The sequence below is a fragment of the Musa acuminata genome, chromosome BXJ2-6 (genome assembly GCF_036884655.1).
Source record: "Musa acuminata AAA Group cultivar baxijiao chromosome BXJ2-6, Cavendish_Baxijiao_AAA, whole genome shotgun sequence".
Classification (NCBI taxonomy): Eukaryota; Viridiplantae; Streptophyta; class Magnoliopsida; order Zingiberales; family Musaceae; genus Musa; species Musa acuminata.
Window position 1 is genome coordinate 7,700,590 of NC_088343.1, and position 18,714 is coordinate 7,719,303.

General features: G+C 38.6%; 2 protein-coding genes across 3 annotated transcripts in view; both read left to right on the top strand.

The window, feature by feature from the left end:
- Positions 1-5,282: 5,282 nt before the first annotated feature.
- LOC103988297 (tryptophan aminotransferase-related protein 2-like) lies at positions 5,283-7,495 on the top strand. Its single transcript, XM_009406845.2, has 5 exons — positions 5,283-5,371; positions 5,750-6,053; positions 6,263-6,540; positions 6,629-6,936; positions 7,311-7,495. Exons 1-5 carry the CDS (start codon positions 5,283-5,285, stop codon positions 7,493-7,495), a joined length of 1,164 nt encoding a protein of 387 aa, XP_009405120.2.
- A 2,293-nt stretch (positions 7,496-9,788) lies between these two features.
- The window catches only part of LOC103987338 (protein RST1), a 35,927-nt gene continuing 27,001 nt past the window's right edge, over positions 9,789-18,714 (top strand). For both annotated transcript variants that reach the window (XM_009405611.3, XM_009405613.3), the window contains exons 1-8: positions 9,789-10,309; positions 10,652-10,924; positions 11,345-11,440; positions 15,961-16,237; positions 16,788-17,035; positions 17,118-17,259; positions 17,463-17,650; positions 18,516-18,616. In XM_009405611.3, the coding sequence (XP_009403886.2) occupies positions 9,899-10,309; positions 10,652-10,924; positions 11,345-11,440; positions 15,961-16,237; positions 16,788-17,035; positions 17,118-17,259; positions 17,463-17,650; positions 18,516-18,616 (1,736 nt within the window). In that variant the 5' untranslated portion in view covers positions 9,789-9,898. The remainder of the gene's footprint in view (positions 10,310-10,651; positions 10,925-11,344; positions 11,441-15,960; positions 16,238-16,787; positions 17,036-17,117; positions 17,260-17,462; positions 17,651-18,515; positions 18,617-18,714) is intronic.

An 18,714-nucleotide genomic window follows, 5' to 3' on the forward strand; every position in this document is an offset into this window, starting at 1 on the left:
CTCTGTTTTACTAACTTCTCCTCTGCAGATTATGATTCAGATTATAGAAGGCCAATGATACAACTCATTTTCTTCCTTTGTTTTGCTAACTTCTTCTGATTATTTCTGCCTGTATAAATCATGCGTCTCATGGCACCTTCCGGATTTTAGATATTAGCAAGTGAATCAATTAAATAAAATCATAATCAATTAGAACATCGAGATTTATATAAAAAATTTCTCTAAGAATAAAAATTATGTAAATCAGAGAAAATCCACTATAAGAATAATCAGAATCTCTTATTCAAAGAATAACTAACATACAAAGATTATATCACTGTGCATAATATTTAAAATCTTTTTAAGTATTCAAATTTTTTTTTAAATAATCACAATAAGAATCTACTATAGATTTAATTATAGATTCGATCTAACCTGATATATTGAAAAATATTAGATCAAATATTTATTTTTAGATGATGATGCATATTTTGATCTAACCTAGTATCTTTATTTTTCAAATATTTGCTACAGTTTTCTTCTTATTTTTCGCAACCATCATACCTCTATTTAGGTTTAGGTTAAAAGAAAGATGACTATAAATTATTAAAATTCATTATGAACTGAACTCATGCGGCTGTCAACCCAAGAGCATTGACATCATGAATAGCGTACGTGATACTGCCGACTCTTTATTTATTTATGCCTCCGAGCTAATGGCATTTGATTGTTTTCATACGATGAACTCCTCAGAAAAATTCCATTTCTTGCTTTTTCTCAATTATCTAAATATTAAAAAAATTTAGAATATAAGATAGAACTTTTGAGCTTAGCTACTATTGGAAACACTTATTTATAGTGACGGTAAACACTCTAAAATATAAAAAAAATCAGAAAAAAAAATTGAAAAATAAAGATATCAACGATACTATCATCATCGAATTACCAAAACGATATCGAGTGCATCGTCCACACACTCAAGCAGTACCATTGCCCGAGTTGGCTGATACCACGCCAAAACTGAGTGGCACCGAGACTCAAGCGGACCAATACAAGCCCGTGGATCAGTCCACTGCAACCATAAGTTATCACTCCTAAGTTGGCTAAGTTTCAGCCCATTTCAAAGCCTATTGTACCCTAAGTTGACTTCAACATGGACAAAGATACCAACCGCATATCTTATACACCATCAAACCTTTTGTGGTTCCATCTTTCGATATTTCGTCGTATCCTTTAGTATATCGGCTTTGTATTTAAGAACATTGTCTAATTTTCTAGCATACCAATTTCGTCATAATATCTGATCATCCAACATGATGCATAGATCTTTAGTTTAACATTTAATTTTTGATATGATAATCTTTTGATACAAATATTATTTTTTGACTCGATATTTGACTTTCCAATGGTGAGATGAGACTTAGCATGCTATCATATTAGTAATTAATAAAGATTACATCAATCAATGTAGAAGTTATCAGTTGATATAGATATCATCGTCAAGTCGAGTGAGTCGATACTTACTATGCTATCATATTGATGATGAATGTAGATTTCACTGATCAATGTAGAAATCATTATTTGATATAGATATAATCGTCAAAGTCGAGTGAGTCGAGACTTACCATGCTATCATATTAGTAATGAATATAGATTTCACCGATCAATGCAGAAGTGATCATTTGACATAGATATCATCATCAAGTCGATGAGTCAAGACTTTCCATGCTATCATATTGGGGATGAATATATATTTCACCGATCAATGTAGAAGTCTTCATTAGATATAGATGTCATTGACAAGTCAAGTGAATCGAGATTTACAATGCTATAATATTGGCAATGAATATAGATTTTACTGATCAATGTAGAAGTCACCGTTTGATATAGATGTCATCGTCAAGTCAAGTGAGTCGAGACTTATCATATTATCATATCAATGATGAATATATATTTCATTGATCAATGTAGAAGTCATCATTTGATATAGACGTCATCGTCAAGTCTTGACGATTGAGTCGAGACTTACCATGCTATCATATTACATTGAATATATATTTCATTTATCAATGTAGAAGTCGTCATTTGATATAAATATCATTTATCAAGTTGAGTAAGTCAGTGGGTCCAGACTCATTAAATTGCCGATGTCATGTGCGAAACATGATTCATAATACTACCATATCGTTAACGAATACATACGTTAATGATTGATGTAGATATCATCATTTAATATATATGTTATCATTAAGAATCATAATTTCGTATTGTACTAGAGTTTCAAACGTAGCTCAATACATACAGAGTACTACGCGGTACTCCAGGGTATACTATTCAGTATATATATATATATATATATATATATATATATATATATATATATATATATATATATATATATATATATATATATAGTTAAAAAAAAATGACGTCGTCTCTTTTTTCCTTCTGCCAGCATAAAAAAGGGCACGAGGCAACGTCGTCATCTCATCATCTCGTTTCTTTTGCCCGCGTGGGGAGAAGAAATGCTGCCTCAACAACGCTTTGTTTCTTCTCCCCACGATGTTATCGAGGTTTCTTCTCCCATAATAAAAAGTCATTGACAACGCCGAGGCCCCATCACCTCAAACGAGGAGGAGGCGACATCTCATCTATAGCATTTGGCGAGAGATGACAACGACGGATCAGGATCGTTGAGAGAGAGCGACGCCGAATCTCCATGTTCCCCCTTTTCTTCTCCCTCTTCCTTCTTTTCTCTTAGCTCTCCCTCAGCTAATACCACCCAATAGCGGGCGACAACGGTTTAAATTAATCATTATTGACCAATTTAGGATGGTAATGGGACGGAAACAACCCCAATCAATAGTACCATTCGATACATATGATATTATTCAAAATTAAAATTATTGGTTATCATCAAATTTAGTGAGTTAGTCAGGTCGAAATCTATTTAAGCTACAAGGGATTAGTCTGATGGAAATGAAATAGAAAGAAGAAGATTATATTGAGTTAAAATAATACATAATACTCCATGTTTATACACGTTAGAAGGAAAAAAATTTCTCAATAAAGGTGAATTTTTCTTAATAGATTTACGATATTTCCTCATGTAGTTGGGGAGATTTTGGCTGTTATTGAGGTTGTTATCACGGGAGATCTTAACTGTTATCATACCCCCGCAAGACGTAGTTGATGTCTGATAATTTGTTCTCGCATGAAGTGAAAGTCGATGGCTATGTGTTTCATGCGTGAGTAGAATACCAGATTGGCGCATAGATAGGTGGCTCCGACATTGTCATAATATATTATAGGAGTAGAGGTGATATTGATGCCAAGTTCCATGAGGAGATTCATGATCCAATTGAATTCTGTAGTAGCGGTAGCTATGACATGGTATTCAACTTCAATTGTAAAACATGCAATTGTCTTTTGCTTCTTAGAATTCCAACTGATTGTATTAGGTCCAAGGAAGATAATATATCTCGACGTGGATGTTATGTCATCAAAATTTCCTGCCCAATCAGCATCAGCAAAGGCGTAGAGATGAAAGAGGGAGTGTTTGCGAAAAAAGAGACCATGATTGATAGTCCCGTGAAGATATCGCAAGATTCATTTGACCGTAGACTAATGCATAGTATATGGTCGATGCATGAATTGAGATAATTTATTGACCGCAAATGAGATATTTGGATGAGTGAGAGATAAGTACTATAAAGAGTCAAGGACTTGACAGTAATGAGTTGGGTCTATAGCAGGGCTTCCATCACATAGTTTGAGCGACTCGTTAGTAGACAAAGGTATTGTAACTGCGATGCTGTGGGCATAGTCTCACTTTGGGAGAAGTCGGTGATGCAGCATCTTGCAGTTCTGTGAGATACTACAGCTTGCAGTTCTGTGAGAAAGAAGGGCCGGAAGGGGAGTTTGGATAGGCGGCTGCGGTGGCTTGAAGTCCGCCGGCTGGCGACAGATCAACAGAGAAGGAGCAGTTGAAGACAGACATCTTGGAGGAGAGGTTGCACAACTCATCGCTGGAGTCACATGCATCCGAGATCGAGGCGAGGTTGTTGTAAGAGCGATTCTTCTTAGGTGGCGGGGCGACGACAACGGTGGGTCAGGAGAAGCTAGATGACAATAGAGTTGTATACCTTGATGACCTCCTTGGCAGTGTTGAACGTGCCGAGTCACACCCGGACATGGTGCCAGGATGGCGGATCTCCGCCGCGAACTTCCCACGACCGCGAAACCGCTTCACACTCCCGTCCCCTTCACGGGAGCAGAAGAGGATCTACTTGGTCCCCGTCGTCGTTCTCCTTCCGGAAGGGAAGGAAGATGCAACGGAGGAAGGGTGGCAGTAGCAACGATGGCTGCGGGATTACAGCTCTCATACCATAATAAAAATAAAATACAAAGAAGAAGATTACAGAGTTGAAATAATACATAACACTCCCTATTTATACACGTTCGAATGAAAATTTTTTCTAAACATGATTTTCCTCCTCTGTTATTATCAGTCTGGTATGAGGCCAGTCTCATCGTATACTACATCGATCGATTCAAATATTTTTGATTCACATGAATAAATTGCAGTCTCCGGTAGGAAAAACAGCAGGATTTGTAGCAGATCTTTTTGTCTGACTATTTTTGTTCTCCTATCTTATCCATCGTCTTGTCATCGTAGTCGTAGTGAAGCGGAAAGGAAGCCACGGGAGATTTCTCATGGATTTCTTTTTGCTGCTTCCTCCTAAATTTACTGATTTATCATGGACAAACATTTCCAATGATAAAAAAGGTGGAATGATGAAGTAGACGAATGAAATATAAAATCATTCACTCAATATATTCATCAGTTATGATAATATTTAATAATTACAATAAAAAAATATTATCTTTGATTGAATGATAAAGTGAAGATTCATCGTATGCCGAGGAACTTCTTCAAATCAGCATTTTCGCCTTGAATGAACGTACATCTTCAAATCAGTATTTTTGAACGTTGCCGCGTCGACAACCATACCAACTTCGACAAGAACAGAAAAGGGTAAGTCGAACGCATCTCCTCTTTAACATAGTCTGGATGTATATTTACAGAGAGCATTATCGTATCCTTTTCCCCTTCAAGATTCGCTGGAACTAGCAAATCCAGGAGGGGGGAGGCTCTTGTTGTATCAGGCCGCTTTCCCGATAAGCCAGAGGGGATGCTTCCATCCCGTCGCCTCCCTCTATAAGGTGGGCGATGTGCACCGGCTTCCATCCCGTCCCTGTAGCGGAACAGAAGAAGCTGCAGTCATCAGCGAGCGGTGGACATGACGTCGACGGCGCAGCAGGAGATCAGTGTGAGCTCTTCGTCCGGTTCGCGCCCTGTCTCGAAGGACGCCATTATCAATCTCGACCAGTGAGTCATCGCACCCGCCCGGCGTCTTTGCTTACGTACCCGTTTTTCTTATTATTATTATTATTATTGGATGAAACGGAGTTTGTATCAAAATACACCGCCGGTCTTTCGCTACGATATCCGATAGCATTCCTGTTGACTTGCATTTCTTTCTCGGATTTTTCCTTAAAATGTATCTTCCCCTGAGGAGATCTCTGATCGAGAGATGCTGGAGATGCTCTTGCTTTGCGGTAGTCTTAGGACGACATGCTTTGATGTGAAATAATGGAAGGGAAGCAAGAAATCGAAATTTGTGTTTTCTGTGCTACGTCCTGTCCTTGTTTCTTATTGTCGAATATGCACGCTATTTGACGGCAAACAAACCGATGACTGGCCCAGTGGAGATCCGACCATGTTCGAGTCCTTCTGGAAGGAGGTGGGCGAGGCGGCGGACATCACCATCCCCTCGTGGCGGACCTTGAGCTACTTCTCCGATGTCTCCAACTTCTGCTGGTTCCTGCAACCCGAGTTTGCCCAAGAGGCACGGCGCCTCCATAACCTGGTTGGCAATGCTGTAGCCGACGACCGCTTCCTCGTCATCGGGACCGGATCGACTCAGCTCTTTCAGGCCTCTCTCTTTGCTTTATCACCTTCCGACGCGCCGGAGCCGATGAGCGTTGTTTCCGCAGTTCCGTACTACTCGGTGAGTACTGTTCCACTACTACATGCAATATATCGCATCCAACCCATTCTCGTTCTTAAGACTTGCTTTGGTTCCAATCTTTTCTACACACTCTTATCAACCTATTGGTCGGTTATATCATGTCATGAAACTTTCTTAGTTAGATTATGCTATGCTGTTCCGATTTGAGTTGTCGACGAGCAATTAAAAGTATAGATTAATTAATACAGTCGTTTCCGAGGATCACCGACTACCTTCGGTCAGCGTTATACCGGTGGAGTGGGGATGCATCCAAGTTCGAAGGTGATGCGTACATAGAGGTGGTTTGTTCCCCGAATAACCCGGATGGCTCCATCAGGGAAGCAGTGCTCAAGTCTAGCAACGGGAAGACAATCCATGACCTAGCTTACTACTGGCCGCAATACACTCCCATCACTGCTGCAGCGGACCATGACATCATGCTGTTCACCGTCTCGAAGCTCTCCGGTCATGCCGGAACTCGAGTGGGGTAAGTGGGCATCTTTAACTTTGTCGCCGTGGCTAGTTAGTTGATATTGTAAGAAGGCGATCGATGAAGCTTAAATCAAATGGGGCAGGTGGGCTCTGGTGAAGGACGTGGAGGTGGCCAAGAAGATGGTCAAGTTTATAGAGTTGAACACCATTGGGGTGTCCAAGGACTCACAGCTCCGGGCGGCAACCATCCTCAAAGCAATCTCCGATGGTTACGAGCGCCCAGACCTGCAGACCAAGCCCGGTGTGAAGATGTTCGAATTTGGTCGCCGGCTTCTGTCCATGAGGTGGCGGAAGTTGCGAGAAGCCGTGAAGGCCTCGGGCATCTTTACATTGCCCGACTTCGAGTCGGTCCACTGCAAGTTCACCGGGGAGACGACCGAAGCCTGTCCTGGTATATGTCTTACGTACTTGATCTACTAAATTAATGCCTCTTGGCTGTTCCAGTATTAGATATATGCGTCTTCACAATTAAAATTAAATGTCCTATTTCTGGCCTTCCTCAAGAACAAGTAGTCTAGCCGCCTTTTTGTCCGATGTCAAATCTTGCATCACTCCGCCTCCTGGTGTATCTGCATTAGCGTTTTACCGTCTTCGTCGAATCTCAATCGAACCTTTTGGGTTTGCCTGATCTCCATCCATCACAGCTTCTGTCCTACCTACTGCTACTGTGTTGTTGGTTCTTTCATTTTTTCATCTCGCTTGTTTGTAGTGTTTAACTCGGCATGGTTCCTTCCTTCCTTCTCATCATTCTTTTTTGCTGTGTAGCTTTTGCATGGCTCAAGTGCGAAAGGGAGGGAATGGAAGACTGCGCAGACTTATTCAAGAAGCACAAGATACTCACCCGGGGCGGCGGCCATTTCGGCGTGGAGTCGAATTACGCGCGAGTAAGCATGGTGGATCGTGATGAGACGTTCGACCTCTTCATCGAACGGCTCATGTCTCTCCGTTGACGCGGCGTCGTCATCGTTGGTTCATCCTAAGCTAGCTAGTATATGTTGAACTTTTATATGTAGTCATATGTCCCTCTCTCGTCGTCGTTCCCTGTGTTCTCGTCTGCCTCCTTCCAGCTATGAGCTACGTGGTCGTATCGTGCCGTCGTCGCTCCGTGTTTGCGTCGGACCATTTTCAACTTTTTCATGTACTTTGTGGGGCAATCCTTGAAACATTATTGCCTGCTTTTCTAGTTTTCTTTTCTTCCCCTCGTTGGCTCTTCCTCCTGTGCCGTCGTTGCTCCGTGTTGCTGCCCTTTTGTTCCGAGGTGGGTGACGAAAGTGCAGCGTGAGAATGATGTTGTGTGTAATTTGGTCTTGGCTGCAATGTTTTCAGCACAGTTTTTGGGCAACCAACCAATGAAGCGTCGATCTTTTGTTGCTCTGTGTAATTGTCCTTCGGATGTACAACTTACTACTAACCAACGGTTTAATTAGGTAGGCTATTTAATCCGGTACCCGAAATTTGTGAGAAAGATACGATGATCCGAGACAGGGATGATTTCCTTGGATGAGCATCAGTTGCAATTATACTCCCCTGATGTTAGGGAAGGCATTCGATTTGTACATCTAGAGTCCCGGCTACTTGCAAGTGTATTTGAAATGATTCATCGATAATTATAATAAGGTCATTTAGTTATTGAGTATGAGATCTTTTCGAAGATGCATTTTGGAGTTCACGAGCTTCAAAAGAACAAAATTGTATGAGTACGCTCATCGTTCAAAATGAATAATTCATCGCGAACCTACAAGCCACATAATGATAATTTGATCAAACGGTCCCTTATCAGATTCTCCGCAAACCTAAGGCACACTCTATGCATCTCAATTATGTTTTTTTTAGAGCTCATAAGTTTTGATTGGACAAAATCGTGCGAGCTTGACCATTGCCCAAAGTGGATAATTCCTCACGAGCCTAACATCGATGCGACCAATCAAATGGTTCATTATCAAGTTAATCCTTTTGAACTTAGCTTCATAGGGTAACTATCAATTAAGTAACTTAGGCATACCAATTATAAAATCAATTATCGCCCATATATATAATATATATTTTTATATTAAATAATATATTTTAAATCAATAATGATTTTCATAAAATAATATCTCTCAGAAAATAAATCTCTCGTGTACATATCTCGTCACTATGTACCTATATTCATAAATAGATAGATATGGTACATGATTAATCACTTCCGGTTTCGGTTCTAATATTTTTCAATCAATTTATAATATTTTTAATGCAGCCATAAAATACTATAAATATACTAAAAAGTATGAAACAAATAAAGTTAAAATTCAATGCATATAAACTTATATATAAAAATAGGAGATAAGTATCATCCGGGTCTAGAAACAAGAATAACCAAAACAAGAGCTGTATAAATAATTTATGATATTTGAAAATAAGCTGAAGAGTTTGACCGGTTTATGGGACTGATTGACAGATAACGATGAATTGAGATAACTGACAAACACTTTTGGAAATAAATAATTTTCTAAAGTTCGACCTACTTTTATCAAAAGAAAATAATATTATAATAAAAGATTAAAATATTATACCGAAGTTTCAATATTCTCACAATACGACACTGTATACCGAGTGATATATTGTTCGGTATATATATATATATATATATATAAGTAAAAAAAAAATTTCGACGACGTCACCTCCCTTCTTCCCTATAGGAGGCAACGTCGCTTCTCTTCTCTTATATATATATATATATATATATATATATATCTATAAAAGTTAAAAAAAAAAGTACGATGTTGCCTCTCTTCTTCTCAAGCAACGCGACGTCGTGGAAAAACGAGACGATGTTGTCTCTATATATATAATACTTATATATATATATTTATATAAAAATGAGATGATATCGTTTATATATATATATTATTTATAAAAAAATACCGATAGCGAATGATCCACGTATCGATTTACTATCGAATCGATATATACCACTCGTATCAAATAATATCATTTGAAAACTGTATAGACACTTTAATCTCGAACCCTATATATTTAAACCAAGCGTTTAAATATCAACGAAGCTTCGACCAAGCAAAGCGAAGGACTGATACTTAGGTCATTAAAAAGAGAAAAAAAATCCAATTTATTTTTGTTAAGCCCATCGAATCGCGCGCAATCGGAAGTCGTTTATTACTAATTATTTAAATAAATAAATATTGTTATTTACTTGTTGGCGTTATTATATTCATGGATTGAAGCCTTTGTCCACGGTCACTGCCTAGTACGGTGGACCGTGTCTGATACCCTTCACCACGCCGACGGCTCTTCGCTTCTCCTTTGTCACTCTCTGCTTTGAATCCGTCTCCCTGTCGGAGAGCGTTGGAGGGCGAATGGAGTCGTCCGCCGCCGCCTCCTTCGATCACCTACTCGACAAGACGCGCCTACCGCAGCCCTCCTTCCAGCGCCTCGCCGTCGCTTCTCTCTTCAAGAAGCTCCGTTCCGCCCCTCCCCCACTCGGCCTTGCCTCCGGCCCCGCTCGCGACGCACTCTCCCGCTGCCTTAGCTCCCCCTCCGCACCCGTCGCTGACCAGGCCGTCCGCGAGCTATGCTCCCTCGTCAAGGACGGCCTTCTCCCGGTCCCCGCCGCCCTTCTCGAGCTCCAATCCGCCCTCGATGGCTGCACACCCGGCTTCGCCTCGCTTTTCGTCAAGGGAATTGGTTTCTTGGCCCGCTTCGCCTTCCGTGCAGATCCGTCCTGGGGCCGCCGCTTCGACCCTGTTGAGCTCCACCCCTTCATCAAGGTAGCGGCAATGCGCGAACCTGTTGCTCTTTATCGCGATTCATTGTTACCGCGTCTCTGTCGAATCTTTCTGGAAACCCAGCATCCTCTAACCCTAACCCTAATTTATCATCGCCACGCGTTCAAGGAAAAATAGGAATACAAGAGTAGGAGGGGGAGATAAAAGTTCTGGTGAAAGGGGAACGAGGGAAAACAAAAGAGAGAAGGGGAAAATTAGGTTCCTGGAAGTGTACATCGCTCATTCATTGATTATTGCAAAATCAAGAAATCTATGACGATCAGTATTTTCCAGCCAACTCTTGGTAACTTTTTTGTATGCTTTTTATTGTCGTTTTGGATGCAGGTCCTTTCATGTCGAACAGAAGTGCACCAGGAACTCATTCAGCAAGTTTTGTTATTTATAGTGCAAAACAAGTCACTCGGAATGGAGACAGTCTCGGGGTTCTTGAGGCCTTTTCTCTTGTTCTCAGTTCTTCGGACTTCTTCTTCTTCATCTTTTACAAGGGATTTGATCTCTTCCGTGGCATCATTCTCGTGTTCGTTCCCATCACAATCTATTGGCATATTGAATCTTCTTGTTGGGTGCACACGGCACTTACCACTAGCAAATGAGGAGGCAAGAATTTTCCTACACTTTTCATGCTTTACCTGCTGTTTTTGGTGATAGCATGTTCTTGCACTTGATTGGATATGACGTCTCGACATGATGTCCCCAGTTTTGATTATAATATTTATGGACAAGATCAGCTTCTGAAATTATAATATTAGGAACATAGTAGGTTGCCCTCGAGGAATGATTTCTGAAGATCGGTAATTTAATCTCTCCTAATGTTCTTTATGTGTCTCTTGGAAAAAATGAAGTCTTGAAAGCTAATGATTTTGCCGGTTTTGCACAATGTTCTCTTGTTGCTTGGTGCTCATTGTTTAGTCCTCATGAATGAAATAAGTAATTATTTTTGGACTAGTGATTTTGTTGGTTTGGCATGATATTTTCTTATTTCCATGATAATACCTCACAACTCTATCCGCTTATCAGGATTTCAAGTGCCTGTTGGTTTCTTCAGAGTACTTGGTTGATGCATTTATCGTGGTCTTGAAGCAGCTGAGTTGTGGCGAAACCGTATTCCAATCCGTAATGTCTTCATATGCCTGGAAACTGTTTCTTATAAGTTTTTACTTTATTTAGTCAGGTATACTTTATAAGCTCCATGAGATCCTTGCTTCCTTACTGTTGTCATTTGCATGATTGGTCATTCTTGGTAGGTTGTTTGTAATTTTTTGCTATTTTATTTTCACGTGTTAGTCTCCTGATGGTGGTAATGAATAGTTTACTTTAGAGGGAAATTGTTGTTTCTTAGGATACAAACATGGTAATCTGGAATCCTTCTCATTTTGGAAGTGTATAAAATTATGATGCTGTATCTAATAAAGATGGTAACCTTTGTTGACCAAATGTTTACCATCTTTGGCAATATCTGGAAATTGGTAGATAGAAGAAATTTGTTCTCTTAAAACCGCTGTGTGACCATTAGAAACATGTCTACAAGGGAGCTATACTGTGTTATTTTAGGAGAATAGAAAAAAGAAAATGTTAGCTAGATTATAGTTTCTTTCTAGTGTGGAGCATTTATCTTTATTTTAGCCCTGCATCTTTTGGTATTGAGCTTTTCAAATGGAAGACCCTAAAAGAGTTAGTGTAGCTCAGACACAAATTTGAAATGGATGTGCGGAGTTACCAGAAATATGAAAAAAAAAAACTTTTCATCTATGAATAGCTATGTGAAGCTTGACAGAGGTCGGGATGGGGGAGAATTATTCAAGATTATATGTTCATGTTCAGAGAATACTTACCAATGTCAAATCTTAGTTTATTACAATTAACGGTACAAAGAGAGTTAGAGGGATACCTAAGAAGATATCACTAGAACAATAAAAGTAGATTTGAATGCTCTTTGATTTTATTAGAAATATCACCTTACAAAGAGCTCAATGAGGGAAAAGATCTATGTAGCTCCAAATAGTTGGGACATTGTGACATGTCATTGTTGTTGTGGTAGCATCATGTATGGAGGATAAAGAAGGATTTCAATAAAACAATGTAATTGAGCCATTTTAATGAAGTATAAATAGACAATGGTCCCGTAGAATAAATTATAGGTAGAACCACATTTACTTGTTATTATGAGCATCCAATGGGAAAGAAAGGAGAGATTTCTTTACAAATTGTTTGTTACTTGAGGTATACGCTTGGCTCATGTTAGCAAGCTTCACTTTTCACAAATAAGTTGCACTTGGGTTGTTACAACTTACAAATAAAGCGGCCAACATATGGGTTTCTGTTCATTATATAGCTTACCACAAGGTGGGGATTTCAATGTGCACCCATAGATGATTCCATGGGTTAATCCAACATCGAATTCCATAATAACATAAGATAAACTATTCATAATAACATTATTGCTTTACCCCGAGATGTCTAGTCAACTGCTATGCCTCAACACATTTCGGGAAGAACCAGCTAGCTCTGGGCTCGAGAGGCATTTGACCCCCCTAACCACAACTCATTCATTGATTCTTCAACATCAGTCGGTTTGGACCTTTGCTTAGTTTCACCCAAGCTTCATGCTGGTCATGGATAGATCACCTAGGTTTGGGTTCGTAAGTAGTGACAATCGTTCTATGAAGATTCGCTTTTGCTACGGCTCCGGTTGGTTACCTTAACCAAGCCAGCCATTGCCTATGAGTCGTCAACTCATTCTTCAATAGACACATTGTTAGAAATCACATTCTCCTTCCATTGCGTGGGAACTCACGGTTTCATGTTCTATTTTACTTCCCGATGGGGGTTCTTTTCACCTTTCCCTCATGGTACTACTTCGCTATTGGTGACCTCGGAGTATTTAGCCTTGCAAGGTAGTCCTTGCTGGTTCACATGGGAATCCACGTTTCCCATGCTACTCGGATCAGAGCATAAGCTGGTGATGCTTTTGGCTATGAAAGATAGTTGCTTCAAACATTGTTTGTGTTGGGCTATGAATGTGGGTATGATGTCAGAGCTCAAGGATGGCAAATATCCATTGTTGGCATATTATTGCTTGTTGTTGTTGTTGGTGTGTATGAGTGCTCCACTTAGCATGAGTCATGGTACATGGATGGAGGTACATTTCGGTAGTTCATTATTTTGGTTCATGATACATACTGCATCATGTAATGTCAAGGTAATTTTCTTGGAACTTAGAAGACTACAAAGCTATGAATGTGTTGAAATTTTTCATCAAAATGATCTCATACTTTTGTTGTTTCTGAACTTTCTTGAAAAGATTATAAAATATTTTAATATTTGTATTTATGCAACTTGATTTTTTAAAACAATTATATTGTTCAGATTGCATCGTAGTTTAGATAATCCAGATTGGTCAATACAGCAGTCTATGATATTAAATTATTCTGAATCAAGATATGCACACCGGATCTGCGATAAATTCATGTATCCTGTGCGACAGTCTGCATGCATTGGACAGTTGATAAATGTAACTGGTACTGCTCATGGATCCAAAATATTCTTAAAGCCATTCTTGTGTATGGCTTGGAAGAAAAACATGACACTGAAGGAAAGTCAAATTTCAGGAAGTGTATTTTTACTAGTGTGAGAAGACACTTCACATAATAATTTTAACTACTGATAGATTGTTACTTATATATTCCTCTTTGCCTCGTGAAATAGGGTAAAGGTTGATAGCTGTTCAAGATAAAACAACCAAAATGCGGATAAAAAGATTAGATTGAATCACCCATTATATGCATCAATATTATGATCTCATACATTATCAATCAAAGTTGACTTCTGGGCTATTCAACATGAGATTGAATCACCCATTATATGCATCAATATTATGATCTCATACATTATCAATCAAAGTTGACTTCTGGGCTATTCAACATGTTGTTGCTATTTGGCACAAAAATCCTGATCAATATACATTACATTAACCAATTCATGTACAAAACATGCTTGATGAAACAACCATAAATTTGAAATTTACTTTGTTAATCTGACAGTATAAGAAAATGAATTGGTTGGGTAAATTACAGGAATATGGAGTCTAATGACACTAAATTCCCAAATTTATAGGCAGATGTAAATAAATTATAATTCCACTAAAATAATAAATTTATAATTTAAGGTCTTTGAAATTTGATATAGTCAAATAGGCCCTTATGGTGCATAGGCTAAACCAATAAGTCTATGGGCTAAATTAGTTAGACTTGATCCTGGCTGATCTCAGTCTTGACTGGTTTACTAGCTTAGGTTGGTGTCTGGTCTCCAACTTTAAATTCAGTCCTGTTTTCACTTTGAGTTATTAATTAGTGGGTTTGTTCTTTGTGATAGGGACTTATAAAATCATCTGTGGCATTCAGTACCATTGAATGAGGTTTCATTGATTCCCTGTAGCATGCTCCATGTTGAGCACCTTAAGAGAAAATCGTAGATGCTAATAAGCAGCAGAACATTGGTGGCAGAAGTGGGGAAATAGTGAAGAGGGAGTGAAAGAGGCAAGGATGCGAAGAGAAGAGGAACATTGAGCCTAGTATTTGTCTAAGCAAGAAGAGGAGGAGGGGTTGGGTTGCGGGGAATCGGACAAAGAAAGAGGTGGAAAAAGAAAGAGTTTCTGTAATTAAGATAACCTCTTAGATTTATGGTCTTAGCCACAAGCTGATGGGGTTCTCTATTAAGGAAATCACTTTTCTGTTTAGACTTGTGTTGTGCCTGACCCAATAGGCCCACTGGCCCGGAATGTTTGGTATAACAGGCCTTTGTCCACATGGCCTAAAATTCTGTAGCCCCTGTTACTAGTAGTGTGCCCATCTAACCTATATATCATCATAACCCCCTCCCCACCCTTAGTGTGGACTATTCAGGTGAAATGCAATTTGATTCTCTATTTTGTCCTTCTTTGAAGGTGTCTGTGTCTCTGTGATCTGTTTCAGGTAACTAAACGTAAGATCTAAAAATCTATAAAAACAAGGGAATCAAATGGGTTCCCACTTTGGTTCCTCTGTGAAAGCTTTAATTATCATGGAAAATCAGAGGAGACTGAGTGGAAATAGAGTGTCAACATGCTTCATTTATTTGATCATTTTTTTTTTCAATAGGGAGAAACAAAAGATGACATCGACATGTGATTAGAGACATTGATTTGATTGTGCTGTACGGAAAATGTAGGAGGATTCTGGAATCATGAGGTTGTATAGTTTGATTTTGGTGCGTGCATTGGGAATTTGGGTTTTGTTGTTTTGGATTACATTTGATTTTGGTGTTCTTGTCAAAGAGTGAGAGACACTAAGGACCAACACCAGGACAAAAACAAGATGAGCCATACTTGTTATATGACATTTTGAAGAATGTTGTTAGTTCTGACATTTTATATTAGTTTGTTATTCTGTTCTGGAGTGCATTATAGGCATAGTCACATCTACAGGAAGCTTATGAGCATGTTTATATTCAATATCTGAGTATTTGTGACGTGACATGGTTGTATATCAAGTTGGCTGTAATTTACTTGTGCCATTGGGATGTTTATTTGTTCTTTTCAGAATACTACTTTTATCTGGAAATTTATCATGCTAATTTAACATTAAACATCGAAGCAGGTTAGCGTTGATGCCAAAGCATGTGGTATTGAGCTACTAGAGAATCTGTTGTCAGTGGCTATTGGCTGTACTAAGCCTTGGGGTGGAGTTGAAGTTCTTCTTGAATTGGCAAAGCGTCTATTGGTGGCCCAGAGAAACTGTGGCTTGCCATATCCGGCTGAGCTTGTTACAGTTATTGTGTCTGTCTCCATCATTCTCACCCAGGCGGAGTTTGAACATGAGCACTTGTCTGCTTTGAAGCTTTTAATTTTCTTGAATGAGTGGAAGAAAGAAAATGGTGCATTTTTTTCCTCACATTTTCTTGAAACAAATTCTTATATGCATAATAGTTTAGCAAAGCCTGGTATCTTCCTTGGGATTTTTGAGTAGTCATTTTACACTTCTTGCTTGGAAAGATCATGCAAATCGTAAAATTGCCTTTTTATTGCACCACACAGCAAAATATGCATGGGCAAGTAACTGACTTGGAATATTTCTCTCATTTCTTTTTGGAGGCCCCGTTTTGCAGCTCAAATTATCTCGGATGAACCAATGTCCTGACAGTTGAATAAGAAACATGTAGGGCTGGTAAATGGCTAATGTCATACAAGATCACCCTGTAACTTCTTTGTTTTTTGAACTTGAACTTCTTCCTCGTTGAGAAATTTGGAGGAATATCTTAAGAACAGGAATTTTGTAGTGAGGCACTGATAATTATGTTCTCTTTGTTTTCAATCGGCTGCTTTATTTTGCAATTGAATAGGATTTCTTGCAAATGAATAACTTAAGTTATTTCCATCTGTTTGAGATTTCCTATAGAAATGCCTTATGCATTGCTTTTATTGCAGAAGACAATAGCAAAGGAATTGCTTGTTATCATGGTGAAGATCTTTTGTGTATCTTTCCTCTCATCAACCTATTGTCCTCTCCTTCTCAATCTGTTAAAGCTTCGGCATCTCACTTACTTTCAAGAGCAACCAGGCAAGTTTTAGAGTTGTCAGATGATCCGAGAAAAGTGCAGATCCCTACGTCTGGAACGTCTACTTTGAGGCTAGGATTTATTCTTCTAAGGCTTCTGCATCATCTTTGGTTCCAGGTTATCTGATACTGTATCTTATTTTAACATATATGTCTTTTCTTGAATAGATGCCTTAGATTCAGTTAACTTATTGATGCAGAATCATGATGAAAAAATTGGATTTATTGGGTCACAATGTGGTGTAATGACAAGTTGGACGTCTCAACTGAAAGAGTACCTGTCAACCGTTAGAAGGCAAAAATATAATTCAATTATTCAATCACCAGAAAGTTCCTCAGGAGGTTATTGTCCATTTTAGTAATTTCAACATATTTCAAGTTTCACCTTGGAGGTTATTGTTCATTTTAGTAATTTCAACATACTTCAAGCTTGGTCACCTGTTTTTCCTTCTCAAGTGTGGTTTTTTTTATTAAATGTATTGGATTGATATAACTTGTTAAACTTGTACTTCCGGTGCGTGATGACAGTTTATTCTGTTTTATAGGATTAACTTCATTATTTAGCTCTGTGGCTTCGATTTTGCTTGTACATCCTAAACTTAGCACGTCTGCTGTTGATTCTTTGGCTGCAATTGGTGGAATGGATTATAAACTGGGTATGCCACTGCTGCTAACAGTTCTCTTCCACATTAAGATGCTATGCAGAGACAAGTGTGACTCCCTTAAAATGTTGGTAAGTCAGTAACCATGTTTATTTATCTTCACAAAACTGAAAGAAATGTAAAAATAATGGAGGAAGAAGCTACTAACAAAACACTGATTTAAAAATTGGTGTGAAAAATCAGTTAAACTTTTCTTCATGGATTGAAAGTTACATGAAAACATAGATGGAAGGAATGTTGAAATTTACTTCTAACTTTGCATTAGACCATTACTGCTACTAACAAAACACTGATTTAAAAATTGGTGTGAAAAATCAGTTAAACTTTTCTTCATGGATTGAAAGTTACATGAAAACATAGATGGAAGGAATGTTGAAATTTACTTCTAACTTTGCATTAGACCATTACTGCTATCATTATTCTTGCCATTGTTGCGACTGATGCTCTATCTCCATGTTTGTTATTATCAGTCTTTCTGATATGACCATTTATCACCATTTCCAAACCGCCACTACATTTATCATCAGTACTTTTGTCAGAAATCAACATGATTATTTTGGGTGCTGTTCAAGTTGTCAAATTGAAGATATAGTATATTTATCACTACTCATCTTTGTTCCATGGTTTCCTAGGAGACTATAGTTGTATTTTGCTGTGTATTCAACGTGAAATCAGCTGTTATTAATGGTAGTGGAAGTAGCAGCCATCAGCTATCAGTTTTGGTTGAACTTGATGACATTCATGTGCCATGCTGTGGATCACAACCACTGCTGTTATTGCTACATCAGTAGTGGGGACATATAAAAGTGTTACCACCTTTTTGCAATAATTTACCGACACTGCACCTACCATCATGGCAAGGCACATTGAATAGTTTATTAGATTATATTAACTTAATGGTTGATTTTCCTTAGAACCTTTATTTATCTATTGCAGCCCAGACTTCTGGAAATGCTTCCATCGCTCGCTACACATTCTGTTATGGTTCCGTTAATTTTACAAACAGTGTTGCCAATGCTCCACAAGAGTGCAAATCCGTATGTATCTATCAGTTTATCTTATGGTTATGTTCATTTACCATATACAAATGGTTCTTACATGATTGCTCTTCATGATTCTTTATAGTTGATTATTT